Source organism: Narcine bancroftii, chromosome 5 (genome assembly GCF_036971445.1).
Source record: "Narcine bancroftii isolate sNarBan1 chromosome 5, sNarBan1.hap1, whole genome shotgun sequence".
In the NCBI taxonomy this organism is placed as follows: domain Eukaryota; kingdom Metazoa; phylum Chordata; class Chondrichthyes; order Torpediniformes; family Narcinidae; genus Narcine; species Narcine bancroftii.
The window spans coordinates 185,675,840-185,699,733 of record NC_091473.1 but is presented as its reverse complement, the minus strand read 5'-3'; the positions used below and the strand labels follow the sequence as shown (position 1 = coordinate 185,699,733).

Genomic DNA, 23,894 nt, shown 5'->3' with positions numbered 1-23,894 from the left:
AGGATGAGAAGTGACTTCATGGAGGTTGACAAGATTCTGAGACACGTAGATGGGGTGGACACCCTTTTTGGGCAACAGTGGTAAATGTTCAAGGTGAGGGGAGGAAAGTTTAGGGTGTGGAAGTCGACCCATGCCGTAATAAAACAACAGCAGAACCAAAGAGTGTACAACAAACTTCATAATATTACGCTAGTGGGAGTGAGGGGCTGAAAGAAAGAGGAAACTCGTTCTCTGCACTGATATTCACTCAAAGTACACAGCATCCTTGTACAGCTTTAATAGTTCTTTAGGCAGATGCCTATGACCAGTTTTACATGTTTTTTTTAAACTGTTTTTACTCTTTTAGTCCTTTGCAGTTTCTGTGATTTACAATTCATCCCATCAACGTTCTGATACGTCCTATCTCTGACTTAATACTCCAATCCCAATCCAGTCATACTACGCTTCACATCTGTGTACTGCTTAGCTCTTTGTTGGCCTACTGACCACAGCAGAAGCCCCCTTCCCGTAATTCTTTACAAGAGGAGACACTTTTTTTTTACAGAGAGTGGTGGGTGCCTGGAATGCATTACGACCTGGAGGCTGGTACAATAGGGACGTTTAAAAGACTTTCAGACAAGCACGTGGATGCAAAAAAAAGAGGGTTGTGGAGGTTATATTGTTGAGTAGGTTTGTACAGGTCGGCATAACATTGCAGATGTCGGGCATGTTCCTGTGCTGTACTTTTTGATGTTCTCTCTCTCTCCTGGATCAGTGCCCTGGTCTCACGGCTTCACACTAGGAGCGTCGGTTTGAGGGCAGGTGTTGGATTCAGACCCCCATCCTCTGTGCAAGTGAGATAGACATGTCTCTATATATTATTTGTCTATATATGTCTGCTGCTTGTTTTTCACTCGGGCTGGGGAACCCTGTATCATTGGGTTGTACTAATGCAGTCAGAGATGACAAGAAACTTGAGGTTCCAAACCGCTGGGGAAACGGCAGCTGAAAGTCCGATCCAACTATGTTTTTCAGCATTCTACTTCCTCATTGTGGACCGCATTGACCTTTATGAGGACCACAAGATTTATATCCTCTATGGAATATCCAGTAAGTAACACATCAGCAGAAAACAATGCATTCATGTGTTTAACCTGTGGTGGATCTGATCCCAGGAGCGTACGATAGGACAGTGCAGAGGGAGTTTCATTCTGTGCCTGGCCCCGTGAGTGTGCGATGGGACGGTGCGGGGGGAGCTTCACTCCGTGTCTGGCCCTGGGAGTGTGTGACGGGACAGAGCTTCACTCTGCGTCTTACCCTGGGAGTGTATGACTCCAACATAGGCCTCATGAATGTAATCGAATGGGTGGTGGTGGGGTTAGAATTGTGAGAACTTGGGGAAAATTTAAAAAGGGATTAGTGAGGTGTTACAGGTTATATTATATATTATATTTTATATATATGTTTTTAAAAGAGATAGATTGTGGGGGTTTAGTGTAGGTCACTTCACAAGCAGATACTTACACTTCACATCTCATTTAAAAAGCAAGAGTATTACTGAAGCCAGACAGTCAGGCACCAGTGATTTTTGCAGAGACAATGGAACTGGGTTTTGAAGGAATTTTAAAAGCAGGTGCAAATGGGGAAGTCCAGGGCTCGTGCTGATAAAGATCTTTCAAGGATTGGAGTTGGAACCTTGGGAGGGGTTCTGATTTTTACAAGGAAAAAAATCCAAACAGGATTCTTAGAGAGAGAGAAGTGAGTTTTGCAGTCGCTTTTGGAGGTTGCAACATGCCAAGCAGGCAGGCTTGTTGAAAACCCTATTTTGAAGACGGGTTGTGAGTTCTGAGTTCAGCCTGTTCAAAACCTTTGTAGTCCTTACAAGAGAAGATGGTTGGCTAGAGGGTTTCTCCTGAAATAAAGGAAACGAGGAATTCTGTGGTAACTTGGAAGAAGAGGTTATCATTTGGAAAACCCACGGTAGGGCAAGTTTCTTCAGCAAGACACTGAAGTGGCTGATGGGAAGAAATCAGTTTGTGTGTGTCCAATGAGCAACAAATATTTCTCTCTGAAACCAACAAGAACCTTTCTGAACGGTAACCATTTCACTTTAAGCACCAGAACCTGGTGAAGATTACTAAGTGTTAAACTCTGTGCACTGTATGAGAATTGCCCGATACTGGTGAACTTGGAGAAGTGTGATTGGACTGTGAATCAAAGAACTTTCCCGAATAGATACACATGTGCATAGAATTAGAAGGGGGTTAAGTTAATAGTAATGTTAAAGTTTGATCCTGTTTTTATGTTTAAAGAAAATTAAAAGCAACTTTTGTTTAAGTAACCATTTGTCTTGGTGAATTTCTATTGCTGCTGTGTTTTGGGGTCCTCTGGGCTCATAAAAATAGGGATGGACAGCAAGCTGAAGGGTCTGCCCCTGTGCTCTCTGGTCAAATCAAAACAAAATCAAGTGTCCCGCTGGGATTCGTGACCTGCTAACAGAAAGACCTCAGGTCGGAAGCAGAATATCAAGCACCATCACACTGAGTACTGGCACATCTCAGGGCTGTGTGCTCAGCCCGCTCCTGTACTCGCTACTGACCCACGACTACATTGCCAGATCCAACAGCATCATCAAGTTTGCAGATGACACAACAGTCCTTGGCCTCGTCAGCAACAACGACGAGTCACACTGTGGAGGTGGGAAATCTTGTGACGCGGTGCGAGAGTAACAACCTGAGTCTCAACATGGACAAGATGAAGGAGATGATCGTGGACTTCAGGAGGACCAGGGACAACCACCCTCCACTACACATCCACAACTCTAGTGGAGAGAGTGGAGAGCACCAAGTTCCTTGGAGTTCACTTAACCAGTGACCTGTCGTGGACACTCACTTTTCAAGAAGGCGCAACAGTGACTGCATTTCCTGAGAAGACAGAAATGAGCAAGGCTACCAGCCACCATTAGGCCAACCTTTACAAGAACTCCATCAAGAGTGTCTTGGGCAGCTGCATCACAGTGTGGGTACGGTTTCCATAGAGAAATGGATCGGAGGTCAATCCTCAGGACTGTAAGAGCAATAGAGAGGATCACTGGGGTCTCCCCCACTCCCCCCCCCATCGACATGATCCACCGGGTTTGTTGACTGAAGAGGGCGTGCAAAATCAATGAGGACCCCTTCCACCACGCACATGGCATCTTCCAGCTGCTCCCATCAGGGAAGAAATACAGAAGGATCAGAGCCAGCACCACCAGGCTGGGGAACAGCATTTTTCCACGGGCAATGAGAACACTGAACGACCAAAGGAACTGCTCACGCTGACCACCTGAGTCTTCTATTTAAGAAATAATATTTATTTGTACTTATGAAACTTGTCCTGCATGCATGCATACTGTTTGCCTCTATATGTGTTATGTCTGTGTGTTTTGCACCAAGGACCAGAGAACGCTGTTTTGTGGGGTTGTACTTGTGCAATCAGATGACAATAAACTTGACTTACTACATCCACTGCACCACCGATGTGTTTGATGGTTCCACAGGTGTGATGGGCTTGGGTTGGAGTGTCTCTGCCCACTATCGATGCACAGTGCTGATCATGGTTCCAAACATGCTTGGCGGTGAAGGCCGTGGGATCCTTCTCATGCTTCTCATCGCGGTGGTGATGGAAGGTAAGAGCAGGAGGAGCCTCGCTCCCTCTTTGAACCGCTTCCCCATCAACCCCGTTCCCACTTCTGGGGTAAAGGACAGGCAGAGTCTCCTTGGAGAGGTGAAAGGTTCCAGGGCTCGTGGGCAATAGCGAGGGGGTTACAGAGAGGGGTGTAGGGGACCTGATGAGGGGGGTGGGGTTTACAGAAATAGGGAGGGGACCAGAGGGGGTTACAGAGACAGGGAGGGGTTTAAGGGACTGGAGAGTGTTACAGAGACAGGGAAGAGTGCAAGGGACCAGTGGGAATAACAGAGAGAGGGGTGTAGGGGACCAGAGGGGGTTACAGAGACAGGGAGGGGTGCAGGGGACAGCAGGGGGTTACAGAGATAGGCGGGGGTGTCGGGGATCGGATTGGGTTGCAGAGACAAGGAAGGTGTGGGGAGCAGAGGGGGATCTGACAGATCGTGCCTCACTGAGTCCCCCCAGCGTTGCAGAGGTCTCTCTGAGCGGGCTTCCCACGAGCTTGCCCTGCCATGGTGAATCCTTCAATCCTCTTCCCTCTGCCGTGTGATCTGGTGAAAGGGCCAATCCTAAACATTGAGAAGAACATCGAGGAGGTGAGCGAGTCAATGGGATGCACCGTGGAACTGCAGATCAACCACACCAGGCAGCTGTGGAAGATGATGATGGAACCCGTGAAAAACATCATCCTCAACATGAAGGTCTGGTCCCTCGTCCCCGGAGATTCCCCTCTTACCTCTCCATCCTCCTCTCACCCTTGCAGGAACTTGGGGGAGCAGCGTTAGTCCATTTCTGCCTTTCAAATCATGGGTCTTGGTCTGTCCCAGTTAAAAACACAACCCTCCTCCAATTTACGGGTGACCTTGGTTTGACAGAACATGAGGCCATTAATGGACATGTCAGCGCAGAATTGAAATGGTTAGCCACTGGGAGATGCCTGTCAATACCCAAAACATCTGTAAATCTAATTTTCCCGGGTCCGCTTCAACCTGACAGTATTAACATCAACACCTCTGGGTTCTGCTGGATTCCTCGTTTTTCGTCTCTTCTCCATCCTTCTGTCTTCTTTCCTCCTGCTCTCCATCCCCTTCCCTCGCCCTTGCAGAACCATACCACCGCTCCCCCTGCTTCCTGCTGTGCCCCCAATCCTTTCTCCACCTATTACCTCCTGCCTGTTCTCCTCCCCTCACCAATACCTTTGGGCACCTGGCCACATTTTGCTCATACCTTGATGAAAGGCTCAAGCCCAAAACGTTGGTGATGTACCTTTATCTCTGCTGTGTAAAGGACACCATTTGACCTGCTGAGTTTCTCCAGCATTGCCTTTTTACTTCAACCACAGTGTCTGCAGACTTACATGTTTTACTCTTGATATACTCACATCTGGGGCAGGGGGTCTGTCTCCCTCTGGGGCAGGGGGTCTGTCTCCCTCTGGGGCAGGGGGTGTCTCCCTCTGGGGCAGGGGGTGTCTCCCTCTGGGGCAGGGGGTGTCTCCCTCTGGGGCAGGGGGTCTGTCTCCCTCTGGGGCAGGGGGTCTGTCTCCCTCTGGGGCAGGGGGGTCTGTCTTCCTCTTGGGCGGGGCATCAATATCTCCCTTTGGGGCAGGGGATCTGTCTCCTTCTGGGGCGGAAGCTCATCAGTACCATCCTTTCCTTAAGGGGGCAGTGAGGAGGGAGGGGGATGAGGAGAGGGAGTGATGAGGAGGGAAAAGCAGTGAGGAGGGAGGGGATGATGAAGGGGAGGCAGTGAGTAGGGAGGGATGATGAGGAGGGAGGGATGATGAGAAGGGAGGGGGCAGTGAGGATCTAGGGGACGGTGGAGGGAGCGATGAGGGTGTAGGGGACAATGGGGGGAGGGGACGGTGAGGAGGGAGGGAGCAGTGAGGGTGTCGGGGATGGTGAGGAGGGAAGGAGCAGTGAGGGTGTAGGGGATGGTGAGGAGGGAGGAAGTGGTGAGGGTGTAGGGGATGGTAAGGGTGTAGGGGACAGGGGGGGGTTGAGGGGATGGTGAGGAGGGAGGGAGCAGTGAAGGACTAGATGACAGAGAGGAGGGAGGAGGTGGTGAGGGTGTAGGGGCCGGTGAGGAGGGAACGTTGAGGGTGTAGGGAACAGTGGGGGGGGGTGAGGAGATGGTGAGGAGGGAGGGAGCAGTGAGGGACTAGGGGACAGTGAGGAGGGAGGGTGTGGTGAGGGTAGAAGGGCCCGTGGGGTGAGGGGGAGCGATGAGGAGGGATAGCCCCAACCCATCATGGGTATATCTGACATCATTCCTTGCTCCTTCAGGAAAACAGCCAGACATTCGGCAATGACACAAGGGCAGTGAAGAATTCGTTCCGCGATGTGAACGACCAGATCGTGTCGCGTGAGGGCTTTGTGCCCTCTGTGGAGCCCAGCATGGACCGGGGGAACATCAGCACACAGAAGCTGTATGAGATGAAGACAAAGTTGCGCTGTGAATGTGAGTCACTTTGCCGCCATTACCATGCCAGTCTCCTCCAAACTCTTCTCTCCTTCACCCACCCCTCCTCCACTCTCTCCTGAACACGGTGTGTGCGGGGTGGGGAGAGGAGGCAGAAAATGCTGAGGTTAAGAGGGGGCCTGAGGCACCTGTCACCCTGCTGCCCCACTCCTTCCCCCTCACTGTTCCTCCTTCCCCCTTCGTGCCCCTCCAACCAGCCCCCTTCTTTTCCCTCCCACCAGCTCTTTTTCCATCCCTCCTGCACCCTTCCTTCTCCCCCCAGCCATCCTTCCTGCTCTTCTCTGCTTCTGTCTGTCCATCACTTCACCCCCAAACCCCCCCCCCATTGCCTACTGACTCCAGTCCCTTGACCCCTTGCTCTCAGCAGTATTGCCTGCTACCCCGTTCCTTGCCTATTCTGAGGTGGGGGTCATGACCCAAACCATGGGTCTTTCTGTCCCCTGAATGGAACTGGTGTGTCTCCTGAGACGGGGAATGGGGGTAAGGAGTGGTGAGGAGGGAAGGTCATTGAGGAGGAAGGGGGTGGTGAGGAGGGAGGAATGGTAGGGAAGGAGGGGTGGTGAGGAAGGTGGGGTGGTGAGGACGGCAAGGTGGTGAGGAGGGCGGGGGCGGTGAGGAGGGCGGGGGCAGTGAGGAGGGCGGGGTGGTGAGGAGGGTGGGGGCGGTGAGGGTGGAGGCGGTGAAGAGGGAGTGAGGGAGGGGACAGTGAGGAGGGAGGGGAAGAGGAGGTAGGGGCAGAGGAGGGAGGGATGCTGAGGAGCGGGCAGTGAGGAGGGAGGGAGGGGATGGCGAGGTGGGAGGGCTGCAGGAGAGGTGATGGGAGCACGGATGAGACCCCTGCCCGCCCTCTCAGCTGGAAGCAGACATTCCCTCAGAGTTCCAACACTTCCCACTCCACACAAAGGGACTTTGGTTGCCACCCCTCCCGCTGAGCTCGGACTGGCTACCGAGACCAGGGAGGGATGGGAAAGATCTGGGGGATGGTACAGAGTAAAGTGCACGCTCCCTTCCTTGCAGACATCGTGGGCCATGGGATCGAGCGCTGCAAGCTGTGGTTCGACACGAAGCACGCAGCTTGCATGGAGAAGCTGGTTGTCCCGCTCTTCAACCACCTCTTCTGTCTCCCGATGACTTTCACCTTCCTCTGTAACATCATGAAGGGTGAGGTGACAACGACCTGCTCTCCCGCACCCCCAGTCTCCCTCTTTGCCACCCTCCATCCTGCGAGCCTCCCATGCCCTTCCTGTCAAGTTCAAGATTATTTTATTGTCAAGTCAATAGTCCGAAAATGTAATATTGCAGCAGCCCGCATGTGCGGAGACACGAACTGGCCCTCAAAATGGACACGGCGACTGCGCAGACCTGGGGGAGGTGGGGGGTGACACCCAGGTGACCATGGCGGGAAGACGGGCAAAAATGGCGGGAACGCCATCCAACCCAAGAGCCCTTGATGTCAGAGTTGCCGGCGCAATAAAGCAGTCTTTGACTTCGATTCCTCGTGTGCTTCCACGCTTGTCATAGTAAGTACGCTATGATATTACACCAAATTTCCTTTAGTCTTCGGAGTGGTTCCCAACTTCCCAAACCTTTTCTCCCAGGCCACATCCCTAGCACCCCCTTCCCTCCCCCTCACACATAGAACAAACCCACACCTCTTTCTTGTGATGAGGTCTACTGTATTAGTGGGAGGAGCAAGTGTGTTTCCCTGCGTTTGTCTGTTGGTGCTTTCAAATTGCCTTGTAAAATGGGGTTGGTTAACTGGTCAAATTGCCCAGTTAGCGCCCCACTCACAGGGCAGCTTGAAAGGGTCCTACTCAGTCAGCGTCATCCAAAGTTGACCGGGACCCTGCCCCTACCTCGAAGATTGTCGGGGAGCCCAGTTAAACCTGCCCAGGACATGTCGACCAGTGGCTTGAACAGCAAAACGGCCGACCTCGGTAACTGCTGTGACATCAGCTGAAGTATCTGCAGTATCGGGTGGGGAGAGAGGGGACGCTGCCAGGGCCCGGGGTGGAGAAGTGTGGGGCGGGGGCTGAGAGGTCGCTGCCACGAGGGGCCACAATCGGAGGGAGTGCGGTCGATGTCGCGGGGGGGGTGGGGGGTGTGGGTTGCTGCAAACAGCGGGAGAGGGGTCGCTGCCGTGAGGGAGAGAGCAAAAGGGTCGCTGCCGGGGAGGGGTTGAGCGCAATTGACAGTGGGAGGGAGACTGACAGCTGGTGAGGGGAACAGTGGGAGACGGGGGGTCACGCATCATCACGGGGGGTGGGATCTCCCTTAAATCGCCAGGTTGGCGATTTACTGGGGCTATTTCCCCCCCCCCCCCCCAGCTTAGAAAGTGTTGGATGCATCTTTGCCTTGCTAATTGCACCTGGGTCCCAGGAGGGCCACTTGGGTGCTGCAGCTTAAAAGCACCTTGTGTTTCAACTGATGGCTCGCGAGTGAGATGCTTTGATTACATTTATCACTGTCAGTCTCTTTGGGAATTAAGGACTTTAATGCCAACCTCTGCTGCAGGAAAACAGCTTTTTGTTCAGTGATATCCCCTAACTGTGTAAGAGATAACGCTGCTTGATTCAGAGCAACTCCTTGAGCATTAACCGCCCCACCCTTTGGATCTTTCCACTGCTCCCAAGGGGGTGGCACTTTAGGAATGACAGGTCTCTCGTAAGGCAGACAAAGATTGGCATCAGCAAAGATTGCCCGGCACCCCTTACAGTCAGAGAGAGAGAGAGAGTGTTCCCCACCCAGAGTCATTGAATGTCCGTGGATTCGCCTCCAGCGTTCACACAACCTTCACAGTCCAAACTATCGGCAGCCCGAGCTCCAGATCCAAACCTCCGACGCAGTCAGGAAGCCTCCAGTGCCCTCTCGCATCCCAGTCCCGATACCCAGTACCCCTACAGCCAGTCTCCAGCAGTACCTTGACCTGCAGTCTCCAGCAGCCCATGTTCTCCGTGGGGTTCCTCACCTCGAGTCACCAACACCTCCAATTGCCATCTGACTGTTCATATTTAATTACCAAAAGGTTCAAATTCACTTCTAATCTGATTGCACAAATACAGGATCAGAATAGTGTCACCAAATTTGTTGTTCTGTGGCAGCAGTATTGTGAAGAACAAGGAGAAAAATCACTATGAATTACAGTTCCCGTCAAGATAAGATTTTTAAAAGTAAATAATTAGTGCGATAAAGAGAGGCAGCGAATATGGTTCATTGTCTGCTTAGAACAGGGATGTGGAGGAATTCCTGCAGCCAGAGGGTGGTGAATTTGTGGAATTTGTTGCCACGGGCGGCTGTAGAGGCCGGGTCATTGGGTGTGTTTAAGGCAGAGATTAACAGGTCCGTGAACTACTCTTTGCAGATGATGCCGCTTTAGTTGCCCATTCAGAGCCAGCTCTTCAGCGCTTGACGTCCTGCTTTGCGGAAACTGCCAAAATGTTTGGCCTGGAAGTCAGCCTGAAGAAAACTGAGGTCCTCCATCAGCCAGCTCCCCACCATGACTACCAGCCCCCCCACATCTCCATCGGGCACACAAAACTCAAAACGGTCAACCAGTTTACCTATCTCGGCTGCACCATTTCATCAGATGCAAGGATCGACAATGAGATAGACAACAGACTCGCCAAGGCAAATAGCGCCTTTGGAAGACTACACAAAAGAATCTGGAAAAACAACCAACTGAAAAACCTCACAAAGATAAGCGTATACAGAGCCGTTGTCATACCCACACTCCTGTTCGGCTCCGAATCTACCGGCACCACCTACGGCTCCTAGAACGCTTCCACCAGCATTGTCTCCGCTCCATCCTCAACATCCATTGGAGCGCTTACACCCCTAACGTCGAGGTACTCGAGATGGCAGAGGTTGACAGCATCGAGTCCACGCTGCTGAAGATCCAGCTGCGCTGGATGGGTCACGTCTCCAGAATGGAGGACCATCGCCTTCCCAAGATCGTATTATATGGCGAGCTCTCCACTGGCCACCGTGACAGAGGTGCACCAAAGAAAAGGTACAAGGACTGCCTAAAGAAATCTCTTGGTGCCTGCCACATTGACCACCGGCAGTGGGCTGATAACGCCTCAAACCGTGCATCTTGGCGCCTCACAGTTTGGCGGGCAGCAGCCTCCTTTGAAGAAGACCGCAGAGCCCACCTCACTGACAAAAGGCAAAGGAGGAAAAACCCAACACCCAACCCCAACCAACCAATTTTCCCTTGCAACCGCTGCAATCGTGTCTGCCTGTCCCGCATCGGACTTGTCAGCCACAAACGAGCCTGCAGCTGACGTGGACTTTTTACCCCCTCCATAAATCTTCGTCCGCGAAGCCAAGCCAAAGAAGAACAGGTTCTTAAATAGTCAGGAGTTCAACGATTGTGGGACTGAGTGGGAGAATGGATCAGCTCATGATTGAATTGTTGGATAGACACGATGGGCTGAATGGCCTTCCAAAAGACTGCAAATTCAATCAGAGACTAATTTAAGGACTCTTACTTATGCACTTTGATTTTTTTCCCCTCTGTATTGCACAGTTTGTTTACATTTCTGTATTTGTTTACATGTATACTGATCTTGAGTACAGTTTTTTTTGTATACCTGACTCGCAGGATAAAGATTTCATGCAAATACTCTGACAATAAACCTGAATTTTGAAATCTCTCTCGTAACATCACTAACTCGCCCACTTTCTGTAAACTTGCCAATAAGTCCCCAAACATTCACATCCAAATTGTAATGTACAGTGAAACCCCCCATTATTCTGCACCTATGGGGATTGGTAGATGATGGATTTTCCGGTTGCTTGAGATTGTGTGTTGCATGGATTGGTAATCTAACAGGCAGGCGTGCCAATTTTAAACCTATGTTTTTTTGCTTATTTATTTTCCGGTTGCTTGAGGTTTCCAGTTGCTCAAATACTGGATAACGGGTTTTACTGTATATCACAAGCAACAAGAGTCCCAGCATCTATTGCTTTAATTACCATGGTCGTGACATCAAGAAGTCCTTCAGCCACCTGTCACCAAGCTAATTTTGGATCCATTTAGCCAGCTTGCCTTGAAATCCGTGTTCCACATCTTTCGAGAATAGCCTACCATGTAGGATCTTGTTAAATGCCTTGTCCTTGCTGGGTGGGTGTGTGAGAGAGAGATTGGACGGTGCAGAGGGAGGTTCACTCTGTGTCTGACCCTGGGAATATGTGATGGGATGGTGTGGAGGGAACTTCACTTTGTGTCTGCGTGATCTGAGCTCATTGTTCAGCCATTAATCTGTGTTGATTGACCCATTGCAGTGATGACTCCTTGGTGCAAAGACCGTATCCCCGTGGACTCCAACTTTGGCCAACTTTACGACAAAGTCAACGGCTCAGTGGATAAATTAAACCAGGACTTCACAGTGGAAATGGCTGTCAACGTACGTAAGGCTTACCTCTGATACTTCAATGCCATCCATCACCGGTCCCCGCTGGCCTGTGCATTTGTTTTCATTGAACACGAGTCTCAAATGAACATAAGAAATGGTCAGTGTAAGCCGTCCGGCCCATCAAGCCCTGCTCTGCCATTCAATGAAATCATGGGTGATCTGATGATTGGCTCATCTCCATCGACCTACCCCATATCTCAGTGGTTCTCAACCTTTTTCTTTCCACTCACATACCACTTTAAGTATTCCCTATTGCCATTGGTGCTCTGTGATGAGTAAGGGATTGCTTAAGGTGATATGTGAGTGGAAAGAAAAAGTTCTAATCGTCCCTAATTGACTTGTCATGTGCACGGTTTCATGACTCCAAAGGAACTGGACCAATGACTATTTTTCTCAATTAGAGCAGTGATTCTGAACCTTCCCTTCCCACCTCTTGGAGTGTTCTAGTGGCACAGAACAAAAACAAAGGCCTTAATGTTCAATGCGAAAGGCAGGTTGGGACGTCAGCAATTCAGTGAAATTGTTTTGAAGGTGGAGCAGTTTGTTCTGGGGAAATTGGGAGTGACGTTTTCTCCAAAGATGGGTGTGGTTCTTGGTCAGGGGGCATGAGGGTGGGGGTGGAGGGAAGTAGCAGAGATGGTTGAAACACCAAAGTCTGCAGACTGTGATTGTAGTAAAAACACAACAATCTCAGCAGGTAACGATTGAAAGAGTGAGGAGATTTACTAGGATGTTGCCGAGACTTTAGAAACGGATTTACAGGGAAAGGTTAAGCAGAGTTTAATGCAGAGCAGATGGAATTCAATGCAGACAAGTGAGAGATGTTGCATTTTGGTAGGACAATCCAAGAAAGGAGGTACATGGTGAACAGTCGGGCACTGTGGAGTGTAGTCGAACAGAGGGATCTGGGAATACAGACACATAATTCCCAGAAAGTGGTGTCACAGGTAGATAGGGTTGTAAAGAGAGCTTTTGGCACATTGGCCTTTATAAATCAAAGCATTGAGTACAGGAGCTGGGATGTTATGATATAAGACATTGGTGAGGTCACCTTTGGAGTAGTGTGTGCAGTTTTGGTCACTGAACTACAGAAAAGATGTCAGTAAGATTGAAAGAGGTAGAGGTAGATTGAAAGAGATTGGAGTGTAGAAGAATGAGGGGAGATGTGACGTACAAAGTTATGAGTACATGTAGGTCGGCTTTTAGGTGAGATACAAAGCAGAGGACATGGGCTAAAGGTGAAGGGAAAAGTTTAAGGGGACCATTAGAGGGAATTTCTTCAGAGAGCGGTGGAAGTGTGGAATGAGTTGAAGTGGTAAATGCGGGCTCAATTTTAACTTTTAAGAACCAGACAGCACTGGTGGAGGTGGAACCCTCGAACCTCCTCCACCACTTCAGCCATCCCTCCCACCATGCTTCCTGATCACCCCCCTCCACCATTGCCTCCCCTACCAGCATGCCCCCTGACTCTGTTCGCCCTACCTCCCAGCAAGCCCCCTGACCCTGTCAGTTGGGAGAGTACATGGTGTGGATATCCATTTACACGTGGTTTCTCTCTACCCTGCAGAGAATCGAGCAAGAGTCCATAATCGGAGCCGCCGTCAGCAAGGCTGAAATTACAGAAACGGTGCGTGAGGAGCTGCTGAAGAAGAGAACTCTACTGGAGAAAATCGTCTTGGTCTTCAAGCTGTTGATGTCGCTCAGTGTTTTCATTCTCCTCATCTCGTGAGTGCATCGGCTGTCTCTGTCCGCAGAGACAGTGGAGGGGCACAAACAGAGAGGAAACTCTTGAACACAGGACAGTGCCGGCCTCTCGGATCAGGTGTCTGCTTCGAACAAAATGATCTACCACACAGTAGAAGCAGATTCCGGCCATTGAAACATGGGCTGCCCAATTAACCAACAAACCCCATACTGTTTTTGGAGGGTGGGAGGAAATCGGAACGCCTGGAGGAAACCCACACAGGTCACAGGGGAGAGCGTACAAATTCCATACAGAGGGCGCAGGATTCAAACCCCGGTCGCTGGTGCTGTAACGGTGTTGGGCTAACTGCGTCAGCCCATGATATTGTCACATGTGTGAGTACAAGACATGCTCTGTTCTCGCCGCTGCCGTCAGGGAAAAGTTGTCGGTGCCACAAGACTTGCACCCACCAGGTTCAGGAACAGTTGCTCCCCCTCCACCGTCAGACTCCTCCATGACAGACTCAGTCAAGGACTCTGCACATTATTGATTATTGGATATTTACTTTCTGGATTGCACAGTTTCACTACTTTTCTTGAGTAGCTTTCTTTTGAACTACCGATAGGTTGAAATTCTGCCTCGTCAGCAAGATAAAGAAACTCTGGGCTGTACGTGAGGTCATGAATGTACTCTAACAATAAATTTTTAATCTGAATTTTTTTTGGAACTTTGAACAACAAAGACTTCCTTGCTGCAGAATCCCAGTTGGGTAAAACAACGCTAACAAGGAATTAAGTTGTCCTGGTTAGTGTAACACTCTATTTGAGTTCAAATCCACCACTGCCTGTAAAGAGTTTGTACTTGACACTCTCCCATGTATGGTGGGTTGTAAGTTAATTGGGCTATTTGGACGGCATTCGCTCGTGGGCCAGAAGGGTCTGTTACTGCGCTGTCTGTCTAAATTTAAATCAAACTCATTAAGAGAAAAGTTATAAATAGTCACGGTTACTCGATGATGCAGAAAGGGGTTTATTCCTTGACTTGTAGGAGGATGAGGGATGATTTCTCGAAGGGTTCAGAGGAGGTTTTTAAGGATGATACCAGGAGAGATGGCTGGGTAGTGGGGCTGAGTTGGAAAACAGATCAGCTCATGGTTACTGTATATACTCTGTCTATAAAAGAAAACCTCTCCAATTGGATGACCCCCAATGTAATGTTGGAGTATTGTGGGCAGTTTTGGGCTCCTCATTTAAGAAAGGATGTGCCGATGTTGGAGAGGAGATACAGAAGGATGATTCCAGGATTATCATATGAAGAGCGTTTGACAGCCCTTGGCCTGTACTCGTTGGAATTTAGGAAAATGGTGGGGTGGGGGGTGATGGTGGGGAATCACTTTGAAACATTTTGAACATTGAGAGGTGGGACAGAGTAGATGGAGGAAGGTTGTTTCCCACGGTGGGAGGGTCTAGGACAAGAGGGCACAACCTCAGGATTGAAGGGCGTCTGCTTAGAACAGAGACGCGGAGGAATTTCTTCAGCCAGGGGGTGGTGAATATTTGGCCACAGGCGGCTGTGGAGACTGGGCCATTGGGTGCATTTAAGGCAGAGATCGGTAGGTTCTCGATCAGCCAGGGTTATGGGGAGAAGGCCGGGCAGTAGGGGTAAGTGGGGAAAATTAATCAGCTCATGATTAAATAGGGGGAACGTGGGCTGAATGGCCTATTTCTACTCCAATGTTTTATGGTCTTAAAATCAGAAGGAAAATAGATGGGTTGATCGCAGTGTTTTGGGGGAATTGGGAACCAGAGGTTTATTGCTGGAGGGACTTAATTGAGGAGCAGGGAGGTTGTGCTGCAACTGTGCAAGGTCCTGGTGAGGCCGCATCTGGAGAACTGCGTGCAGTTCTGGTCTCCTTACTTGAGGAAGGATGGACTGGCCTTGGAGGAGGTTGACCAGGTTGATTCTAGGGAAGAAGGGGTTGGTCTATGAGGAGAGATTGGGACTGTACATGCTGGATTTTAAAAGAATGAGAGGGGATCTTATAGAAACATGTAATATTATGAAAGGCGCAGATAAGATAGAGGTAGGCAAGATGTTTTCATTGGTGGGTGAGAGGAGAACGAGGGGACATAGCCTCAAGATCCAGGGGAGTAGATTTAGAATGGAAATGGGGAGGAACTGCTTTTTCCAGGGGGGAGAATCTGTGGAATTCGCTGCCCGTTGAAGCTGTGGAGGCGACCTCAGTAAATATATTTAAGACAAGGTTGGATCGATTAAGGGATATGGAGAAAAGGCAGGTGGTGGAGATGAGCCAATCATCAGATCAGCCATTTGAATGGCAGACCAGGTTCAATGGGCCGGATGGCCAACTCCTGCTCCTAGTTCTTATGTCCTTGTGTTTAAGGTGGAAGGAGGGGGAGGTTTAATAGGAACCTGAGGGAATACAGAGGGTGGTGGGTGTACCGAAATAGAGTGTAAAGCTTTGCGCTACCCACGCAAGTCAGCAATAATAGAACAAGTGCGCAGGGGTGCAGTATCACACTGGGAAAATGCTGTGAGCTTTGTTCTAACTGACCTCCTTCTGTGTCTCTCTCTGTACTGTGGATGGGTTGACTCGCCGCACTGCTTGCCCGACCTGACATCGCCTACTCTCAATGGGGCTACTACTGAACCCTTCTTGCTCCTCCCCCACCCCATCCAGGTCCTTCCTGTATGTCTACAACTTCAACCGGGACATCCGTTATGACAACATTTACGTCAGCACGTACTTCCGGCAGATAGACGCGAGGCGCAGGGGTGCGGTAAGGACCAAGGTCGGAGGAAGGTTGGGGGGGGGGGGTGAGGTTGGATGGTCAGCCCATTTACTGACCTGCCAGAGGGTCCTTATCCCAGTTCTGCTGAGGCCCACGTGTCTGCGCAGACCAGCTGTTTGTTGTGTGTGATCAGATCAGGTTGGGTGGGTTCACAGGGAAACCAGTCCAGACACAGGCTAAACAAACAAAGGATGATCTTTATTGCACAGTCGGGGAAATGGTAACGGGGAAGACATTGAACACTACATAACATTACAGGCCCTTCGGCCCTTGAAGTTGTACCGACCCATATATTCTTTATAAAAAAAGTACCCTACCCTGTAACCCTCTATTTTCCTTTTATCCTTGGGCCTGTCTAAGAGTCTCTTAAATCCCCCTAATGTTTCAGCCTTCACCACCATCCCAGGCAAGGCATTCCCGGCACCAACAACTCTCTGTGTGGGTGTAAGAAAAATCTTACTCTGGATGTCTCCCCTAAACTTTCTTCCCTTAATTTTGGACATGCAGTAAAACCTTGTTAGAACATGGTAGTTGGAGTCCAAGATTTCATACCGCATTCCAGCTGAGTTGCGGAACAAATGCATATATGTCGGAGTGTCCACGGATAATTAAACCCAAATATTACCCATTTTCGAAGGATTCACTGTCTATGACTAACAATTTCAATGAAAGAAAGCAAGCACATTCTTTTAACATTGGTATTCTGAATTTTAATCAACTACTTTGCAAAGTTTGGGATCCACAGACACCTGCGCCATAAGCAATTACGCAGATTAACGAATTACGTTCCAACGAGGTTTCACTGTATATCCTCTTCCTGCCTTGGGAAACGAGAGCTGGTTATCCTCTCATTATCTTGTAGACCTCTGTAATCTCCCTTCATCCTTCTATGTTCCAAAGAGAAAAATACCAGCTCTGCTCACCTTGTTTTCCAATCCGGGCAACATCCTGGTAAATCTTCTCTACACCCTTTCCACAAAACAACACCCATTACTTTTATCAATGTACGTAGTCACATCAGATACAGTGATCTACAATACCAGCAGCTGCTTACTCTCTCTCTCTCTCTCTCTCTCTCTCTCTCTCTCTCTCTCTCTCTCACGCGCACACGAGCAGTAATTTTCGGTAACTAACACACTCTGAATACACAGGGACCTCAACACGTACTCCTGGTTCCCAGTAGCAATGGGGTACAGCTCAATATTCTCACTCATTACTACGGTCCCAGTCTAAGTATAGCGTACACCCTTACCAACAACTCCTCCAGCAATCTCCACAGTTTGCGACCTGGCATAGAGCAGCGTTCGTAGTCAGGACCAAGGAGCAAAGAGACCTGCTCCTTGTCTGCACATGGTGGGCTTTTAAAGTGCAGAAAGAAGGAGAATCTGGGCCAGCCAATCAGTAAGAGATTTAAAGGGGCTACTGATCAGTTGTGCAATAATGAGGGGGCAGAATCCAACCTTGATTTCCAATTCATTTCCAGACAGAGGTCACGTGACCCTCCACGATCGACATTCCTGCCAGGTTCCAGGTAGAGAGGTCACATGACCTCCATAATCCACACTTCTGCCAGGTTCCAGACAGAGAGGTCACATGACCCTGCACAATCTACTTTCCCACCAGGTTCCAGATGGAAAGGTCACATGATTTTCTATGATCCACACTCACGCCAGGTTCCAGACGGAAAGGTCACGTGATCCTCCACAATCCAGGTTCCAGACAGAGAGGTCACGTGGGGAGAGAAAGGGGCAGTGGGACCAGTGTTGGGACTGACACAGGGCTGTGGCCTTCCATTTAATGACCCCTTCTCCACCTTCTAGGACAGGAGACATCTGTTGCCTCTGCGGAAGGCAGAACGTCCCGATCTCATCTTCCCATGGCAAGTACAAATCCACCAGACAGAGCTGAGGTCACTGGTGAGTGGTGGGATGGTAGGGAAGCCTTTCCCACTCTCATCCTCCTCTCCCCATCCCTCCCCATCTCCTCCTTCCTCCCTCTCTCCCCTTCCTCCCCGTTCCCTCCCCTCTCCCTCCCTCCTCTCTGCCCCCCCTCGCTGTCCCACCTCACCGCCCCTCCTTCCTCACTGCCTACTCCCTCCTCATCGCTCCCTCTTCCTCGCTGCCCCCTCCCACTTCTCGCTGCCCCCATGCTCTGTGCCGCATTCCCCTCCTTGCTGCCCCCTCCCACAGCGACACTGCAGCAACGCTTGAAGCCCCACCCTTCAGTGCCCGGAGAAATCCCCTGATGGTGGGAGGTGTGAGATTGCAGTACACTGGACAGCCCCACAGACCAAACGCTCAGTCTCCTGAGGGTCAACACTAATCAGGAGGTAATCCCACCCCCCCACCCCCCCGGGGTCATTGCTTTCCACAGGTACTTGGAATCGTGCAGTACATTCCAATCATCCTAGTTCTCATCGCGATCTTCATTCTTGACTGGCTGCTGTTCACCATGCTGGATATTATTCAAAGGCACAGTTACTTGGAGTACAACTTCAGTGGTGAGTCCTGTTATCACACAAACAACTGACTTACTGCTGCCTCCTCTACATCGGAGAGGCTGGTCGCAGACCGGGAGGTCGCTTCGCCAAGCCCCTTCACTCTGTCCCCATCAATCACCAGGATCTCCCAGCAGCCATCCATTTCAAATCCGCCCCCCCCCCCCCCCCCCCCACTCCCATGCTCGGCCTCGTGTGCTCACAAGCCAGGGCCGCCCATAAAGTGGAGGAGCAACGCCTGATCGATGCACCCTCCATAACATCAAAGGACTGGATGACCACGATGCTTGGACACGTGCTCCTGTTCTGCCCTGATTCCGGGACTCGTGCCTAGCAAGGGACTTGGCTTAACTGTCTTCACTGAGGTATTCTCGGGGGTAGAGTCACCAGCTGCTTTCAGGTTGCCGGGAGAATGCGGGCTCCGGAGCTGGCACCTGAGAGGTCTGCAACGGGGAGAGGTGCCATGGAGCAAATGCTGACTCCTGTCGATCGTGGCCGCAGTCCCATCCGCTCTCAGGTGCCTGGGGGAGCACTCAGAAGCGGAGAATACACCTACCTGAGGAGGGTTGGGTAAGTACTCCTTGGGTCAGGGTTCTCCACTCTCAGGTGACCTCCCGACAGCGCAGTCGGGTATTTTAGGCGGCATTACGTTGGGGTATTCTGGCCACCTGAAAGTGGCTACCGAAGGAAGGTGGGCCAGCCATATATATGAACCAACAGTCCCAGTTACCATGCTACAGTGTACAGTGGTGTATCACCACACTAATATTCTGCCTGGGCACTCTCCCACCGGATGGCATTGACATTGACCTTTCCCAGTTTCTGCTCGCCCACTCCCCATTCTCCCCCTCCCTCTGTCTCCTTTCCTCCAGCTCTCCACCCACTTCCCTTTCCATTCACAGAGCCATCCTCCCTCATTTATGAACTATGCCTCTACCCTTCCCCTGACCATTTAGTTTGGGTTCCCATTCCTTCTGCACTGTTGTGTTTTACTCCTTACATTCTAGTTCAGTGGCAGGTACCACCAAGAAAAAATTTCATCACAGCAAGGGCTGTGATTCCACGTGGCCTTCCCACAAGGACATCTCTGTCCACAGCCTCCAAGGGTCAATGACTGCATACGGTGCTCCCATTGTGGCCTCCTCTATTTCAGAGAGACTAGACCAGTGGTTCTCAACCTTTTTCTTTCCACTCAGATCTCACTTTAAGTGTTCCCCATGCCATTGGTGCTCTGTGATCAGTAAGGGATTGTTTAAGGTGGGTGGAAATCACTGTTTTAATCATCACTCATTGACTCATTATGTGCGCGGTTTCAGAACTCCAAAGGAAATGGACCAATGACGATTCTTTTCAAGCAAAATATTTCAGTAACAATTGGGTCTGGAGCAGTGGTTCTCAACCTTCCCTTCCCACCCACATCCCACCTTAAGCAAACCCTTACTTTTTACAGCATGACAGAGTTTAGACTTGGGCCGAAATCAATTATTCTAACTTGATGTGAATAAATTTCCATCCATTTTGGAAAAAAAAAGCAAACCCTTACTAATCATAGAGCACCAGATAGCAGAGGGATTACTTAAAGAGGGATGTGAGTGGAAAGAAAAAGATGGAGAACCACTGGATTAGATGCAGATGGGGAGATCATTTCATTGAGTCCCTTTACTCTGTCTACTGCCAGTGACCACCCATTTTAATTCCCCATCCCGTTCTGTATTTTACATCACCAATAAATGGTAATCCTGCCGCGCCTGCAGGAGAAGGAATCTCAGGGTTGTACGTGATGTCCTGTACGTGCTTTGACAATAAATCTGAAATCTGGTGCCAATGGTGTAAACAGAGACGAATGTAAAGATGTACAGTGATAGAAATGTGTGGAGACAAAACTCGGGAAGGGGCAGGGGAGGAGAGGAGGGAGGAAGGGGCAGGGGAGGAGAGGAAGGGGCAGGGGAGGAGAGGAAGGGGCAGGGGAGGAGAGGAAGGGGCAGGGGAGGAGAGGAAGGGGCAGGGGAGGAGAGGAAGGGGCAGGGGAGGAGAGGAAGGGGCAGGGGAGGAGAGGAAGGGGCAGGGGAGGAGAGGAAGGGGCAGGGGAGGAGAGGAAGGGGCAGGGGAGGAGAGGAAGGGGCAGGGGAGGAGAGGAAGGGGCAGGGGAGGAGAGGAAGGGGCAGGGGAGGAGAGGAAGGGGCAGGGGAGGAGAGGAAGGGGCAGGGGAGGAGAGGAAGGGGCAGGAGAGGAGGGAGGGAAACTTTGAACAGTTTTCCTTTTGTAAATAATTTAGTGTGAATAAAGTTTATTTTTGATAAAATAAAACAAACTGCGGCTCAATGGTACGATGGTATTGGTCTGTGTATAATGTCGCCACAGCAAAATTCTCCGGCCTTGAAGTTTCCCACCCACGTTGACCGCTTATGTGCCTTTCGCAGAGAGCCACCAACTGAAGATCGAGGTTGAGGGGGCCTCCATCCTGGCCGACCTAATCCGGAGAACCGTGGCCGCCTTCAACACCACCATTGATGTCAAGATGGAGTCGAACAACCTGCGTGAGTCGGGGATGCCGCAGGGGAGCAGGGTGAGGGGTGGGGGGGTCCGGCGTGACCCAGAACCGGGGTACAGGGAAATGAGGCCTTGAGGAGTTGGCGATGGTGAGACCCCAATGTAATGGTTGCCTTCGGCCTGAAGGTCAGTAGCCAGAGGTGTTCTGCAGGGATCTGTTTTGATTTTTATAAATTAGATTAGAATAGATTCCTTTCATTGTCATTTAAGAAATGTGATTTACTTCAACTTTGACCTGCTGTAAGGTAAACAAAGAGTTGCTGTGAGCATTGTCTGGCCCATCCAAACAATAGGAGAAAGAGAAGCAAAAGAGAGTCCCTTCAGAGACGCTGAGTGTCCGTGGATTCATCTCCAGCACTACTGCAGTCTCACAGACCCCTGTTCGATCCACTGGCAAACACGGGCTGCAGATCCAAACCTCCAACACTATCAGGAAGCCTCCAGCGCCCGAGGGCCACTTCTTGCCCTCTCATATCCCAGTTCCGATACCTGGTTCCCATGAGCAGCCCCACAGCCTGGTGTGGGACAGTTGTAAAATAATCGTCTAGCAGGGACTAGAAGGGCCAAAAGCCTGATTCTGTGCTGCAATGTTCTATGGGTACTCCAGTTTCCCTCCCACCCTTCAAAACATATGGTGTTTGTAATGTTATGAGTCCAGAGAACCCCAAAACCCAGCAGCAATAGATATGCTCCACTCCAAAGGGTAACTTAAACAAAAGTTGCTTTGAACATGAAAATAGATCAAACTTTAACTTATCTCTATTGACTCACTTAACCTACTAAACCACCCTTCTAATTCTAAGCGCAGGTGTGTGTAATGTTTGTGTAAGTTCAGCAAAGTTCTTTGGTTCACAGTCCAATCTCATTGGTTGCAGGCAATTCTTGTACTGTGCACAGAAGTTAACATTGATAAAGTTCACCAGGCTTTAGTGCTTAACAGGTAAATGGTTACCACTCAAAAGGGTTCTTGTTGGTTCTCAGAGAGAGTCTTCTTGTTCCAGGACATCCACAACTGGTTCCTTTTTAATCAGCTGCTCTGGTGTCTTGCTGATGAATCTTGCCCCCTTCAGGGTTCTCCAGATGATAACCTCTTTCTTTCAGGTCACCACAGACTTCCTTTCTGTTTCTCCTATTCCAAGGAAAACACCGGACAGCCAGTCCTCGCCTTTGACCAGGCCGTCTTCCAAAGCTTGCCAACTTCTCCATCTGGAACCGATGTCTGTGTCTCTCCTCCCTCTCTCACTCCCTCCAACTTTGAGAGCAAAGCCTGTTTTCTTCTGCTCTTTGCCTGCAAAGATCACATGACCTTTCAGACAGCAAGTTCTGTTTTCCAGACAGAGCTGCTACTGCCTGTTGTTACATTTGTTGCCTTTTACAAATGACCTGTGTTTTAAAGTGTTAGTGTGTGACCTGCTCGAACAAACCTTTCCCAATATATCTCCCAAAAACCGCGACATACTCTGTCACAGTAAATTATTTGGTTGTAAGTGGGAAGCACAGGCTCATGAACCGAAAGGGCTGGTAACTGTGCTGAATGTCTACATTTAAATGTAAAAACATGTTTCTTTTTCAGACTGCCTTCCCAAGCCACACAAGATGAAGCAGCTGAGCATATTTATCTCCGTATTTCCCATGGCCGGGATGATTCTGTTCTGCTTCTTTCAAATTTACATCTTCCGATTTCGGAGAGTTATAGCGGCTTTCTGCTTCCCCAAGGTAAATACCTTCCTCCTTCCAGTGGTCAACGTCAGTCACAAAGGTGCTGAAGAAACTCAGCAGGTCACGCAGCATCGGTAGGAACCAACATTTCCGGGCCTGAGCCCTTCGCCAATAGCAACCAGGCGCTTGAATAACATTGGGGGTAGAGGGAGGAAAGGAGGGAGGGATAGAGGGATGAGGCAGGGAAGGAAAGGTGGGAGGAAGGAGAAGGGGGAGGAAGGGTAAGGGGGAGGAAGGGGGAGGAGAGGAAGGGGCAGGGGAGGAAGAGGCAGGGGGAGGAGAGGAGGGAGGAAGGGTCAGGGGAGGTGAGGAAGTGGCAGGGGGAAGAGAGGAGGGAAGAAGGGGCAGGGGAGGAGAGGAAGAGGCAGGGGGAGTAGAGGAGGGAGAAAGGGGCAAGGGAGGAGAGGAAGAGGCAGGAGGAGGAGGAAGGAAGGGGGAGTGGGAGGGGTGGAAGGGGGAGTGGGAGGGAAGGGCAGAAGGGGGAGTGGGAGGAAGGGGCGGGGGGAGTGGGAGGAAGGGGCAGGGAGAGCGGGAGGAAGGGGCAGGGAGAGAAGGAGGGAGGAAGGGGCAGGGAGAGAAGGAGGGAGGAAGGGGCAGGGGAGAAAGAGGGAAGAAGGGGCAGGGGCAGAAGGAGGGAAGAAGAGGGAGCAGGAGGAAGAGGCAGAGGGAGTGGAAGGAAGGGGTAGGAGAAGGAGAGAAGGGAGAAAGGGGCAGGGGAGAAGAGGAAGAGGCAGGGGAGGAGAGGAAGAGGCAGGGGAGGAGAGGAAGAGGCAGGGGAGGAGAGGAAGAGGCAGGGGAGGAGAGGAAGAGGCAGGGGAGGAGGGGAAGAGGCAGGGGAGGAGGGGAAGAGGCAGGGGAGGAGGGGAAGAGGCAGGGGAGGAGGGGAAGAGGCAGGGGAGGAGGGGAAGAGGCAGGGGAGGAGGGGAAGAGGCAGGGGAGGAGGGGAAGAGGCAGGGGAGGAGGGGAAGAGGCAGGGGAGGAGGGGAAGAGGCAGGGGAGGAGGGGAAGAGGCAGGGGAGGAGGGGAAGAGGCAAGGGGAGGAGGGGAAGAGGCAAGGGGAGGAGAGGAAGAGGCAAGGGGAGGAAGGGGGA

At 50.7% G+C, this 23,894-nt stretch overlaps 1 protein-coding gene across 1 annotated transcript in view; it reads left to right on the top strand.

The window, feature by feature from the left end:
• Positions 1-23,894, top strand: part of dcst1 (DC-STAMP domain containing 1) — a 35,312-nt gene that overhangs the window by 1,697 nt on the left and 9,721 nt on the right. Inside the window, exons 3-14 of the mRNA XM_069940134.1 lie at positions 1,015-1,089; positions 3,518-3,646; positions 4,207-4,346; positions 5,928-6,102; positions 7,141-7,284; positions 11,410-11,531; positions 13,108-13,265; positions 15,926-16,025; positions 17,858-17,953; positions 18,411-18,537; positions 20,955-21,071; positions 22,658-22,800. Of these exons, the coding sequence (XP_069796235.1) occupies positions 1,015-1,089; positions 3,518-3,646; positions 4,207-4,346; positions 5,928-6,102; positions 7,141-7,284; positions 11,410-11,531; positions 13,108-13,265; positions 15,926-16,025; positions 17,858-17,953; positions 18,411-18,537; positions 20,955-21,071; positions 22,658-22,800 (1,526 nt within the window). The remainder of the gene's footprint in view (positions 1-1,014; positions 1,090-3,517; positions 3,647-4,206; positions 4,347-5,927; positions 6,103-7,140; positions 7,285-11,409; positions 11,532-13,107; positions 13,266-15,925; positions 16,026-17,857; positions 17,954-18,410; positions 18,538-20,954; positions 21,072-22,657; positions 22,801-23,894) is intronic.